At 44.1% G+C, this 13,328-nt stretch overlaps 2 protein-coding genes and 1 long non-coding RNA gene across 17 annotated transcripts in view; 2 read left to right on the top strand and 1 right to left on the bottom strand.

Moving 5' to 3' along the window:
• The window catches only part of MPHOSPH9 (M-phase phosphoprotein 9), a 41,641-nt gene extending 33,606 nt beyond the window's left edge, over positions 1-8,035 (bottom strand). For 6 of the 14 annotated variants that reach the window (XM_083418151.1, XM_083418152.1, XM_083418161.1 and 3 more), the window contains exons 1-3: positions 5,358-5,613; positions 3,441-3,501; positions 692-824 (exon numbers count right to left, since the gene is read on the bottom strand). In XM_083418151.1, coding sequence (XP_083274277.1) covers positions 692-795 — 104 coding nt within the window. In that variant the 5' untranslated portion in view covers positions 796-824; positions 3,441-3,501; positions 5,358-5,613. Of the gene's footprint in view, positions 1-691; positions 825-3,440; positions 3,502-4,905; positions 5,187-5,357; positions 5,614-7,514; positions 7,654-7,911 lie in introns of those variants that run through there. The other 8 variants (XM_083418160.1, XM_083418164.1, XM_083418155.1 and 5 more) reach the window with 6 other exon arrangements.
• LOC310666937 overlaps positions 1-13,328 on the top strand; it is a 288,749-nt gene that overhangs the window by 242,113 nt on the left and 33,308 nt on the right. The window lies entirely within an intron of this gene.
• MTRFR (mitochondrial translation release factor in rescue) lies at positions 5,794-12,932 on the top strand. 2 transcript variants are annotated; one of them, XM_083418429.1, is made up of 3 exons: positions 5,794-5,912; positions 11,155-11,460; positions 12,707-12,932. In XM_083418429.1, the coding sequence occupies exons 2-3, from the start codon at positions 11,179-11,181 to the stop codon at positions 12,917-12,919; spliced, it is 495 nt and encodes a 164-aa protein (XP_083274555.1). In that variant the 5' UTR covers positions 5,794-5,912; positions 11,155-11,178; the 3' UTR covers positions 12,920-12,932. The 2 variants fall into 2 exon arrangements, with proteins under 2 accessions (XP_083274555.1, XP_083274554.1); XM_083418428.1 differs by lacking the exon at positions 5,794-5,912 and adding an exon at positions 8,058-8,156.

The raw sequence follows: 13,328 nt of genomic DNA, 5'->3' as shown, positions 1-13,328 counted from the left end.
AGCATCCACTTGAGTGTTCTTAAAGAACTCAAATAGAAAACTGCTGATCTTTTAACAAAAATATGCAACTTGCCTCCAAGATCAGCCTCCATACCAAAAGACTTTTTTCTTGATGACAGACACATACGGTATTTTTTCGAGTATAAATATGCCCCCATGCATAAGACGACCCCTACTTTTTGAACCCAAAATTAAGAAATCAATATTTTAAACATCAAACAGAACTTTGATATTTAATAAAATATTCCAAGTTGTTAAGCCGAGCCCATGGGACGGACAGTTCCACCCTGAGGCCCAGGTACGCCCAGTGGCACCCCCACTCCCGCCTACCTACACAACTGAGGACCGGTATATTTACTACCGTATATTTAAACATCAGAGGTGGCAGTAATGGTTAGCTGAGGTGCATGCATTGGTTGGCAGAAGCGGTTAAGTGAAATGACTGGTTGTTCCAGCAGCTTCTTCACGGCAGCCACAGGAAGGTAAGTGGTGCTTTTTTAAACTCCTGTGCATTCATCATCTGTGTATAAGATGACCCCCCATTTTTGACTAATTTTTTTAAACAAAAAATCATCTTATACATAGAAAAATATATTAAGTTGCACTGAGTGTTGCACTTTTTGCTGAAATGACTGTCTATGCTAGAGTGCCTTTCTACTCTATTTGAAAAAAATCAGCCTATCACATTTACCTGTTACTACTGACATCACAGGCAACAGAGTTCTGATCATCTCTGGTATTAGTGTCTACAGAAGCAGCCTCTTGCTCAATTTTCACCAAGTCCAGGTTTTCCATAGCTCATGCTTGCAAAGCATGTGGTTATCCTTTCAAAAAGAAAAAGAAAAATATGTGACACATCCACTTCAAAAAGAAGGAAGGAAAAGAAGGTACATCAACATTCAGTGTTCGAAATCATGGAAACTATTTAGCAGTCCAACTTCATTAAGGTGCTTTCAGAATCTAGGCTTGAAACTAGTATCTTCAAAGCTACAGAAATCAAGCTGTTACTTGGCTGAACCCAAGCAATTGTTCCACATTTTCCTACACACGCCAGTCAAATCTGAGTAGTTGATAGTTTTCATCAAAAAGAGTGACTTCAGCAATTCAGCTGAATATTCCCATGTCATAGATGAAGCTAAGAAACAGTTCTAAAAAGTCCCCTAAAACAGTTAATTGCTCCATTTTGATTTGAGCCTCATCCATTCTTCCTACTACACCACATGCACATCAACACCTGCTATATTCTCATGACCAGTCAACATCTCCTGGGAAAATCATTTGTTTAAACAAACATTTTCTAAGCACAATAAAACAATTCTACCCATCATGGATATCCACAGCATTCTAACCAAATTCCCTGTCATTTCCGTCAATCTACCAATGTAGCTGAATACATGAATGCCACATCACCAACAAAGAAGAATCCTTAGAGGTTAAGACACCACATTAAGAAAGCAGGAATTAACCATTTTCCAGCACATAATGGCTGACCTACTTCTTCCCTTCCTCAATTCTGTGTGCATTATTTATTTGTGCTACATCCTCAGTTTCTCACCATACTGCAAACATAACATTTCCCTTCAAAAATCTAGCTAAACCAATGCAATGATAGTTGAACACAAGATTAGCCAAGAAATTAAACTATAAAAGCAAATCGTAAACTGGTTGCCAAATGTCTCCTAGGCCCACCTCAAGTTACTTGCACTGATTTTTAAAGCCCTAAACAACTGACTTTAACAATATGGGGTTGCAACATTAGACAACATTGGAGGAGGGATGTGGTTTGAGAAAATGAAAAAGGCCCACTCATATCCTGAGCCCAAGGGCTTCCTGAAACATGGAGCCACCCCTTGCTGTATGGTAGGCAGAAATTCAACAGGTTAAGCTTTCTCTAGTGGGAAAAAAGCTTTACTATTACTGTGCTCTCTGATTTTATGTTTTTGTCATACCCCCTAATCAGCAGCCATTTTGTGACTGGCACCAAGAGAACTCTTTCAAAAGTTGTGCACTGCATGTGCACTGGTCCAAAAAGGTTGACAGCCCTTGTATAAATATAAAGGTAAAGTTATGCCTCTTGCCCAAAAAGTTTCAAAAGTCCTAACAAAGATTAGAAATGTAATATATAATACAACTGTTTATCAAAGGCAATGCAAACAACAGGGTGATTGAAATGGATAAAAAGCTTCCTATCCCAATGAAGAAGGGGAGAAGAATGATAAATCACTCAGGTACAAACACCCCTTCAGTATAAGAAATAACCACTTATGGCAAAGGAACCAGGTTACCAGCCAAAGAAATGATCACATCCCTACATTTTCTCTACCTCAGCCTTTGGCTTCTCCTCTAGCTACCATCCTTCTGTTTGTCTGCTCCTCCACTTATCCACTTTCTTTACTGCAAATTTTCCCTTCAAAAATCAACCCCAAACCCCAGCCACTTAGTCCACAGGATTAGGGACTAGTAACCAGCAGCCCCTTGAGCTGGATCTAGCTTCTCGAAGGGTCACGCCAGAAGGGATACAGAGACACACACAAGGCAGTTGAAAAACAACTTGAAAAAAATGTTTAAAAAACAAGTAATAAACAATTATGACTGTCATATTTAATCAACTGATTGGTTAATTTTTTAAAAACCTTAATTGATTAAATAGGTGCCCCCAATTCATTGGGCAGATTTTCTTATTAAAAAAAACTTATTATTTTATTAAAAAAACTTATTCTTAATATATGTGGTTATAAAAACTGCAAATGGCAAGTACTGTGGTGAAAGTGGCATTCTCTTTTCTCTCACACAGGACGAATGCCTTTACAAAGATGCTATTGGCTATAACGCCTGCAGCATTTAAAATCAAAGCAAGTATGCTTACTAGTTCAGAAATAAATTCACACACCTGCAAATTTAAAATTAGATGAATCAGTAAACTAAAACTCTAAAGACTGGGTTCCAGCCCTACAAATCTGTGCCATTCATGATTACTTGGAAATAAGCCAATGCATTATTCCAGCATGGTTCTAATGTGAGGTCAATTTAATAGAAAAATGGAGAAAAAGGGGATGGAGAAAGCAAAAGAACCACCAAATTCAGAGCCCTGCCAGTCTTGAAAGTCAGAGAAGGTGGACAGAAAACAGAAGAAACTCAGAAGAAAGTCCTAATGAGTGCAATAGGACTTAGGGCTGCAGCCTTAGTTCTGAACTAAGTAGTTAGGATCAGTTACAAGTAATTCTCTCTGATGTGTTGTTTCCATCTGTTTAATTTACACTAAGATTTAATTGTCATTCTTTCACCGTCTTCCAGATTTCCTAGCTATCACCAACCATCACATCCAGTTGGCAAAGGGGTTAGGATATCACTAAAACTGACGAGAATCACACTGAAATATGCAGTTAGTGATTAAGCTTGCTGGGTGACCTTGGGCCAGTCACTCTCTTAGCCTAACTTACCTCACGGGGTTGTTGAAAGGATAAAATGGAGTGGGGGAACCTTGTATGTTGCCTTGAGCTCCTTGGAGAAAAATGGAATAGAAATGTAATTAATAAATAATAAAATAAATTTGTGATAAGCACTGGCATAAGAGGGGGAGGACACTGGTGCTTTGCCTTCACTTATTTACCTGCAAAAGATACACGGAAAGACTTAACAGACTGAAGTTAGACAAAGTTGTGTTTCCTCCATCATGCCAACAGCAAAATCTTCACCTGCTTAATTTCTACCAGTGAGAAAGCTGTTGAAGGCATATGAGCAGAGCCGATTTTCTAAAAGTGGCTTGAGTGTATAACAGCAGTTAGAAACTGAGCCCGCAATCCAATTCATACTGATTTGGGAGCAAATTCCATTGAATTCAGAGCAGCTAACTTCTGAATCAACCATGAAACTGCACAAATGGAAGAAAGGTCCCTGTTCAAACTTCCCCTCAGTCATTACAAAGAAATGGCCTTAGGTCACAGATTCCCATTTACAATATGGAGAGAAAAGTATTTATCTTCTTTATAAGGTAGTTGCGACTCCCAGTGCTTTTCTTCTAGGAAAAAAAAGGTGCTGGTACTGCGTACAATTTACCTCCAGGGGAAAAAGCACTGGACTGGCCTCCATATGTTAAACTACAAGTCTCATCATCCCTTACCACTGGCTATGCTGGCTGGGGCTGATAAAATCTAAAGCTCAATAAAAATATTTTAGGCCCCCAAGTCCCCCACTCCTATTGCACAGGGTAAGATACAATCCCCAGGAAGTGCTCTGAAAAATCTAAAGCGGTTGAAGTATTATTAAACATGCTCTTTTAACATTCCTGCAGTATCACTACTTTCCTTTTTTTTATCTTTATCGTATTTATTGATCCAGTGCGTTTCAGACCCTACTGATCCTTCAATAAATGCATTTTTAACGATGTTTTTTTGCTTCCACTTCCCTCCTTCTGTCTTTAAATCAATTTTTTAAAAGAACACATGTCCCTACTCACAAAGTTCATTGTTTCTAACTATCACAGCACATCACGTTTGAGGCATTTTATAATTACTGCTGCTTCCATTTTATATTGCCCTGTCTCCTCTAATGGCTCTAATGCAAGCAACTTATATTGAATATGTATGTACTGCTATCCACATACAGGGCACCGTAGAAAGAACAATCATCACTATTTCCTACCCCAAAAGGGCTTATCATATAAAAATAGATATCAGGAGCAAAAGGGGGAAGGTAGTGGGAAACGGAAGCAGGGACAAACAGAAGAATAAATGATCGTTTCACTTATTACTGTATACAGCACATACTTTCGGCTTAGTTACAATATAGCATACAGGGATTATCTTATATAAGATAAAGAAAGAACTAGAAAGCATGAAAACGAAAACAATAGCACTTAAAAAACAACCTTCCTCTCCATCTACACTATATTATTATTAAACTCACACATCCTCTCATCAAAGAGCTCAGGAGTTGAATCCCGCCCCCTTTTCCCGTCAAGTTGTTTATTTTCCCTTTGACCCTCCTCTCAAGAACCCGGCGAGGCAGGCAGGGCTGAGGCAGCAACTGGCTCGCATTCACCCCGCGAGTCGGAGGCGGAGCGGAGAGAGGACTCGAACCCGGGCCGCCTCGCTCTTCCTATTACACGCGCGCGCGCCCCCCTCGCCCCGAGGCTTCCGCGAGACCCCCTCCGCGAATATGTTGTCTCCCAATTCTGCAGCCCAACCTTCCTGCGTCCTGATTGGCTGGCTCTGGAATGTTGACGAGCGAGGCCAGGCCTTGATTGGCTAACGGGAGCGCCGCTCTGCAGCCCGAGGGCTCGTCCGAAGGCCCTTTCCAAACCTGCCCTCGTCAAAAGGCCAACAGCCGTTACATTCCAGAAACATCCAGTCGCTTACCTGCATTTCGAATCGCTGGCCTAGTGGGGGGGGGCGGGGAGAAAAACAGCGGCTCCCGCGTTTCTTCCTTCGCCCACCTCAGAGAGAGAGAGGCCAGGCTGTAAACAGCGGCGACCGCGGCGGGCTCTTTCCCCTCGAGCCCCCTCCCCTCAGGCTTGGCGGTTGAGATTCGAAGCTTTTTCAAAGCAGACGCAAGAGGCTCGCGAGGCGGCTTCGCCCGGACGGTTATTGGCTGCTCTGAGCCGCGCGCCGGGGCGGGACGCGGGTTGCGATTGGCTACCCAACAACGGGGGCGGGAGCGGAGGGGCGTGGAATGGGAGCTTGGCGGCCATTGGTCGGTGGCAAGGAGAAAGGCCCGTCGCGTAACGGGTCGTGCTCTGTGATTGGCTTTCCGCTGCCCCTATTGGAGTGGCACCTTCATGGAGTGGCGGGTGGGGGCGCTCTCTCTCTCTCTCTCTCTCTCTCTCTCGGGTCAGCGAAGTAAATACACGGCGGCGCATGCGCAGACAGGCTGGGGCCTCCTTCTCTCAGGCGAGCTGACCCTTCCCGCAGTAGGTAAGAGACGTCAGCAGAGCGGGTTTCTGCTTTTCCTCCGGCCTAGGTGGAGGTGCAGCGTGCGGGGTTCCCGGTCCCCACCTCGGCCGTGGATTGAGAGGCCTTTCGCTCAGTTGCAGAAGAAACCCAGGAGTCCTGCGCCCCCGCCCCAACCTCCCCCCCCTACAAGACCGGAATCCAGCAGCCCCTCACCAAGGAGGACCCAGGAGCCCCGACCTTAGCCGTGTGTTTTTTGCATTTATATCCCACCCTTTTGTTCGTGGAGCTCAACGTGACGAGCACATGATTCTTCCCGCCTTCCTTTAATCACCACCACAAGAAGCCGGTGAGGTAGGTTGGGTTGAGAGTCAGCAACGGCCCAAGATCATTCCGGGAGCTTCATGCTGGAGGGGGGAATTGAAGTTGGGTCATAGAATCATAGAGTTGGAAGAGACCCCAAGGGCCATCGAGTCCAACCCCCTGCCAAGCAGGAGACACCATCAGAGCACTCCTGACATATGGTTGTCAAGCCTCTGCTTCAAGACCTCCAAAGAAGGAGACTCCACCACACTCCTTGGCAGCAAATTCCACTGTCGAACAGCTCTTACTGTCAGAAAGTTCTTCCTAATGTTTAGGTGGAATCTTCTTTCTTGTAGTTTGGATCCATTGCTCCGTGTCCGCTTCTCTGGAGCAGCAGAAAACAACCTTTCTCCCTCCTCTATGTGACATCCTTTTATATATTTGAACATGGCTATCATATCACCCCTTAACCTCCTCTTCTCCAGGCTAAACATGCCCAGCTCCCTTAGCCGTTCCTCATAAGGCATCGTTTCCAGGCCTTTGACCATTTTGGTTGCCCTCCTCTGGACACGTTCCAGTTTGTCAGTGTCCTTCTTGAACTGTGGTGCCCAGAACTGGACACAGAACTCCAGGTGAGGTCTGACCAGAGCAGAATACAGTGGCACTATTACTTCCCTTGATCTAGATGCTATACTCCTATTGATGCAGCCCAGAATTGCATTGGCCTTTTTAGCTGCCGCGTCACACTGTTGGCTCATGTCAAGTTTGTGGTCAACCAAGACTCCTAGATCCTTTTCACATGTACCTCACCTCTGTGAGGTCCTCGTCTGACACACCAACCCAGACTCTCTCGATCTTGGGTCCCCAGATGTTGTTGGGCTACAATTCCCATCATCCCTAATGAGAAGGGCCAGCAGTCTGGAATGATGGGAGTTGTAGTCCAACCACGTCTGGGGACCAGAGAAAGTCTGCTCTAACCACTGCACCACCTGGCTCTCAAACTTCTCACCCCTCCAAAAAAAGACCCCTTTCTTTCTTTCCAGCACCATCCACAGCCAGGAGAGACCCAGGAGCCTTTCCTCCACACTGCATCATTCGTAAAGCCAGGACTCGGCATTCTTTCTCCCCTTTCCCACCCTCATCTCCAAAACGAAGAGGTTTTCTATTCTCCCCACAAAAACTACAGAGTCAATGAATCCTCTTCCCCTGCAATCACCTTTAAGCCCCAGGAGTACTGACTACCTCCCAGCCCACAAAAACAGGAGTCCTACCCTGTCTCTTGTGTGTCAAGGATGGAATATATAAGTTCTGCTGCATCCTCACCTCAGATGTGGAGCTGGGATTGCAACCCAGAGTCTTGCTGCCCAAGTACATCCAGAGCCAAGAATGGAGCCCAGGAGTCTTCTTGTTGCACCTACAGCATGTAGCCTGGAGTCTTCCACTTATAAAACAGAGGCAGGAACATGTAAGGCAGGATGCCTGTTGCCTTTTGACTTAGAAACCAAACCCTTAAAATTGACAGCTGCCTTAGATTTGCACCATGGAAACCATGTCACCAGGACATCAAGGGAGACTGGGAGCAATTGGGCTGCTAGACCAGCATTAGGCTGGTAGGGTCAACAGACAAGTTTGTATTTTCCCCTGGCAGCTGCCCAGCTGCTTGCAGAGCCCTACCTCGTTTTGAAAACCCAGACACTAAAGTATAGCAACATCTACTCACTCTTGCCATGATGAATGGTGGCCAACCTGTGTTTAATCTAGCACTTGGTTGCAATGCCTTGCAGTCTTCCTAGGAGGTCCTACAGAGGAAATCCTGATGCAGCCTTTTCCCCTGGCAACTGATGTGGCCAGCAGTGGATTGTGACTTCAGCGCAGAGTGAAATGGGGTGGGTGGATGGGAAGATGAGCAATGGGGAACGTGTCTTCAAAGCAGTGTACTTCATTTCAAACAAAACGCTTGAGGGGGTATGTTTTGTTCATTGCTTCATTTTTTATTTTACTTTTAATTGTTTAAATTGGCATCAGAAATGCATCACCATCTGGAAGACTGCATTTCTTGAACAGAGAGGCTGGAGTTTTGTGGCGGACACATTCTGTTCTATGATGGTGTTGCTCTGGAATGGTAACCTCCAAATTGGAAATGCTCTGTTGGTATCTTGGGGGCAGGAGAAAACAGAATATCACTAACAGATGCTGGCATCAGTGAAACCTTAGAAGGGAGGTGTACTTTAACGTTTTTTGTTTTTTAATTGCCTTCTTAAACTAGAAGGTAGATATTTATTTTAAAAACTCTGCACCATTATTTATCAAATCTCATTATTCCATTGTTTGACTTCAGTAACCTATTTTGGCTTCTTCTTTTTTAAAAAAGCTGAATCAACTATATTCAATTTTTGGCTAAGCTTTCCTTTCTTCCACCCACTACTTATTTCTTGGCAGTATCCTGGAATTCAGTTTAAAGTTACTGGGATTAGTTGCCCTATTAATTTAATACTGTGGATGGTAAGAGGAGGAAGAAACCTGCACTATGTATTTAAATTTCCAAATGCACTGAGAGATGAAAAAGCAATATGATCTCCTGCCCTCTCTCCTTTCAGTTCTTGTTATGTACTCCCTCACCTGCCTGTCACATTATTTATTACAGTAAACATGGGAGGGACTGGACAACAGAATAAGAACATAAGAGGAGCCTGTTGGATCAGGCCAGTGCCCCATCTAATCCAGCATCTTCTCACAGTGACAAACCCACATGCAGGACCTAAGCACAAGAAGACTCCCCTCCTGCAGTATTCAACTTGTATAGGTAGCCTTTGCCATCATAGTGCTTTTCAGATGTTACAGACTACAATCACCATCACCTGGCTCAGTCTAATGGGAGTTGTAGTTCAAGAAATCTGGATAGCAGAGCTGTAAGGCATTGTTTTCTATTTCACCCTTTATTCATTGTAAGCAGCGCTGTTTCTGTTGCACTGCAGCTTATCTTTCACCAAAACCCACATTATTCATCTTGCTGTCCACTGTAGCAAAATTTCATAACTTAAGTAACTGATGATGTAAGTTACATATCCATGCAAATGGAGAGGGGAGTAATCAGTTGCATATTGTTTGTGGAGTCAAAGCAACAACAACAGTGAATAATATTGGATTGATTTGTGTGTTGGATAGGGCAAATAATTGGCAATTCCTGTTTCCATTTCTTTTTGGTCCAAATTCTCCAGCATCCCCTGTGAAAGGTACTGTGCTAGCAAAGGTTGGGATAGAAGGATTTGGTGGAAGAAAAAGGGTAGAATCTGTTTTCACTGCATTGTCAGGGAACATAAAGTTACTTCGTAGACCAAGTTGCAGCCTGGCAGTCCTAAGGAAGAGCAAAGAGCTGCTTTATTCCTGTTGCTTGATCACTTTCTTTGAAAACTGTTTTACTACTTTTGCCAAATCCAGACATATTTAAGCTGGAAACCCAAAAGTCATATATTTAGAATCATTTTAGCAAAATGAAGCGCCTCTGTTTGCCCACAGACCAGTTCAGGGTTAAGCATTCCAGGGCAGTACCATCATGGAACATGTGACCAGCAGCTGCAGCATGACCTCCCTACTTATCTGTATAATCAGTGCTCTTCTGGATGAAGATGTGTTTTCCACTTCTGGCTATTGCTTGGAATTTGTCCAGACAAATCAGTAGTGATATTGGTGATTTCTATAGCCCTGTAATTTTATAATAGTTACAATTCGGGTTTTGCAAGGAAGCATTTACTTCCTCCCCTATCTCTTGGTTTCTGGTGCCACCAAGTGAGCATTTTGGCTCATTGAAAATATTTGTTTTTTCTGTACCCTTTGGATCAGCAATTGCTAAGGGGTACTGTGAGCAGAAACCTGTTTGGTCTTCCTCTACAGAAATGGAAGTCCTTTCAGTTTGTGTTTTTAATTTAAGCAAATAAATGATTTACAATTGGTCCAATATACATAAAACAGATGGTCGGATAAATCGCTCAAATAAAGCAAAAGGTTCCTAATAATGTGTGTGTAGCAGCATTATCTTGACCCCGAAGCCTTTTCAATTTGATCATGTGAAGATTGGGGTACCTGTGGATAAATACTTCCAAGGCCACATTCCACAATTTGTGTGCTGGCACAGTGGCCAGGTGGCGTGTTCAGGTGTTAGAATCAGGCTGTTAAGTCTTGCTCCCTTAATCATAGAGTGGCTTTGTTCTCAGAAAAAGAGATATCAAGCTGGAAAGGTTAATTGCCACTTGTCTGAGTAACAGAAAAAGACCGTGGCCAGTTTTTTTACTCCTCTCATTTTTTCCCCATGAAAAGATTAACTTCAGCCAGAAGTTGGAAAAGCACCCTGTACTGTTTAGTAACAAGATGATATTTCAGTTTGGGGACTGGGAGGGGGAGAGAGTTCAGGGGTGGAGAAGACTCAAAGGGAGGATAGCAACTATATCACAGCCCTACCCACATCATATGAGATGTTGGTGTTGTGTGGTGTCATGGGTGGGATTAAATCATCAGACAGGATATCATTTCTTTTGACAGTAAGTCCTCTCCTGCTACCCTGGAATGTAATGTGAAGTCAGCAGAGTCAATGAAAACAGACAGCTTGCATTCCACACTGCAGTGGTGTAGTCTGAGAAAAAAAAAATTGGGTCCCATCCTCCACCACCAAAAGCACAACACCATAAAGTGCATGTGTACAAAAGGCTGCGGCTCAATAGTAAGCAACTGCTTTGTGCCCTCATGGTCACAGGGTCAATCCCTGGCAGCTTCAGATAGGGCTGGGCAAGAACCCTGCCTGAAATCATGGAGAGCCTCTGCCAGTCAGTGAAGACAGTACTGAGCTAGATGAACCAATGGTCTCACTCAGTATAATGCTTCTTCCTATGTTCCACTGAATGTTAGGGCCAGATATATTGACAGTTACTTATGAGTATTTTCTTGGCTTCTCCCCTATTGTTTAAATTAGAAGTCCTCATCTCTAGAGTTTCCGATGCCTCCCTCAAGTTTACCGCTCTTGACAAAGACATTGAATGGACTAAGTGGTTTCCCTTTGGCATCAAGGCTTTGGTGGAAGTCGCGTTTTTTAATGCCTTGGTGGCCCAGACCGTTGCTCCTTGAAGTGGGAAAGAAGAGCTTCAGAGACCTCCTTCCTCTACACGAGGCTGACCTAGAAGAGCAGTTTGTCCGTGGCTCTGGACCCGGAGGCCAAGCAACCAATAAAACCAGTAACTGTGTGGTCCTGAAACATCTTCCTTCAGGAATTGTAGTCAAGGTGAGTTGCTTGACTTTGCTCCACGTCTGCTTCTGTGGCAAGTTTCACTAGTTTTCTGCTTCACGTAATACAGTGTTTAGTACAACAGAGGTTTGTAAAAAGCTTGTCCACTGGAGTAAGAGTCGTGTTCAGGTGATCAGCCAGGAAGCTTTCATACCACAAAAAAACTATATACTGTTGGATAGGCATATGGGCCAATAAGACTGAGGTGTGTGTTCTTCACATTCCTGAGAAGCCCCATATGTAGCATCCAGGTCACATCAACTATAATGGGTAGAGCAGGGATAACTAACATGGTGCCCTCCATACATTTTGGACAACAATTCCATTTTCATAAAATTTGTATATCACTTGATTGTAGAAATAACCTCAAAGCAGTCTTCCCTGACAGTGATGTTGCAGCGATCCTGGGAAATGTAATCCAAAACATCTGGTGAGCACCACGTTGGCTGTCTCCGGTCAGATTCATGAGAAAATCCATTTTGGGAGTCTACTCCAAAGGAATTGTCGGCATGTGGTGCATTCACCAAGAGTCTATAGGTAGTTATTGAGATCATGATTCTGTGAGGTAGGAAACAGATGACAAAGGCACCCGATCAACAGGCGAAGACTGAACTGCCATTTCATCAGTAGAGTAGGGGTGGGCAATGTCAGGTTTTCAACACTGCAATATATCACCAGGCAAACATTGCAATCTGGTGGTACATCGCAATGTTCAAAACCCTACTTCCTACCACAGCGCTGCATGATGGGGTGAAATCACTGAGGTGATTTCACCCAGGCGCTTTGCCGAACCAGAGAGAAAGGAGCTAAGCAGCCCCATCCTTTTCTGGCTTGCACTTGGGGGGCAGTGGCCACATCACAATCCTAGCTTATTTTAATGGTTTGCATCTCCCCCACCCTCAAGAGCTCCCAAAAGTGCATAAACATGGAGAACAGTGAGGCTTGGTCCATTGTACTGCCTTTATGTCTCTAGCCCTTGCCTTTCTTTCCACTCATCTACAAAACTTCTGCCACCTTCCAGCATCCTACAGCCACATATGGATGGCTCCATAAATCCTCTTTCAAGCTTCTAGAGTCCTTTTGTGCCTCTCCAGCCTTCTCATCTGCTTCCTTCTCTTAGAATTCTCTTTCCCAGACAAAGTAGTTCTGAATCACCAGGCCTGCAATAGCATTTCTAACTTTCAGGATGGGGCTGGCTCCAATCCCCTAAGCAAATTATTTTTTCTCCCCGCCCTCCTCCTAGTGCCATCAGACAAGATCAGCGGAGCAGAACCGTAAAAAAGCTAGAGAGATCCTCCAGGAGAAAGTGGATGTTTTCTACAAAGGTGAAACCAGTGACGTCGTTAAGGAGAAACGGGAATTTCAGAAGAAAAAGCAAGAGAAGAAGAAGCGAGCAAAAGAAAATCTTGAAAGGAAAAGGCATTTGAAAGAAATGCAAGCATTAGAGGACAAATAAACAGGATTGGGCAGTTGTGGGTTTTGTTCTAGGTTGATGGTGGCACTTTATGGGGCCAGTGGAACCCTCCAAGGCAAGGATGTGGCCCTCCATATTTTGTTGGGCTCCAATCAGCCCTGTTCATCAAGGTCCAATGGAAAAGGGTGAAGGGAACTGTAGTCTGATAGCTGGAGTGTCCCCAATTTTCCACCTCTGCTCTATATAATGTATAAGGAAAGCCAGTTCTACTAAGGCTTCTCAGCTCAAGTGAAGGTGTCAAGGTGGCTTTTGCCACTTCTTCCAGCATTGCTCAGAGTTTTTGGGTGGTTGCATACACTCTGGTCAGGTAGAGGTGGTCAGTCAGGAAGGCTGAACACCCACCAGCAGAAGCCTCCATCTCTTTAAAGCAAGCGTTGACAATGCTGGAAAG

The sequence above is a fragment of the Podarcis tiliguerta genome (assembly GCF_965153285.1).
Source record: "Podarcis tiliguerta genome assembly, chromosome: 16".
Classification (NCBI taxonomy): Eukaryota; Metazoa; Chordata; class Lepidosauria; order Squamata; family Lacertidae; genus Podarcis; species Podarcis tiliguerta.
The sequence above is the reverse complement of the archived record's forward strand: the minus strand, read 5'-3'. Positions and strand labels throughout refer to the sequence as shown.

Excerpts from the sequence above, each read along its gene's own strand:
- MTRFR (XM_083418428.1), top strand. The coding sequence starts at position 8,073 with ATGGGGTGGGTGGATGGGAAGATGAGCAATGGGGAACGTGTCTTCAAA. Across the intron at positions 8,157-11,154 it reads CAAACAAAACGCTTGAGGGG|AAGTCCTCATCTCTAGAGTT; the intron begins GTATGTTTTGTT and ends TGTTTAAATTAG. Across the intron at positions 11,461-12,706 it reads CTTCAGGAATTGTAGTCAAG|TGCCATCAGACAAGATCAGC; the intron begins GTGAGTTGCTTG and ends CCCTCCTCCTAG.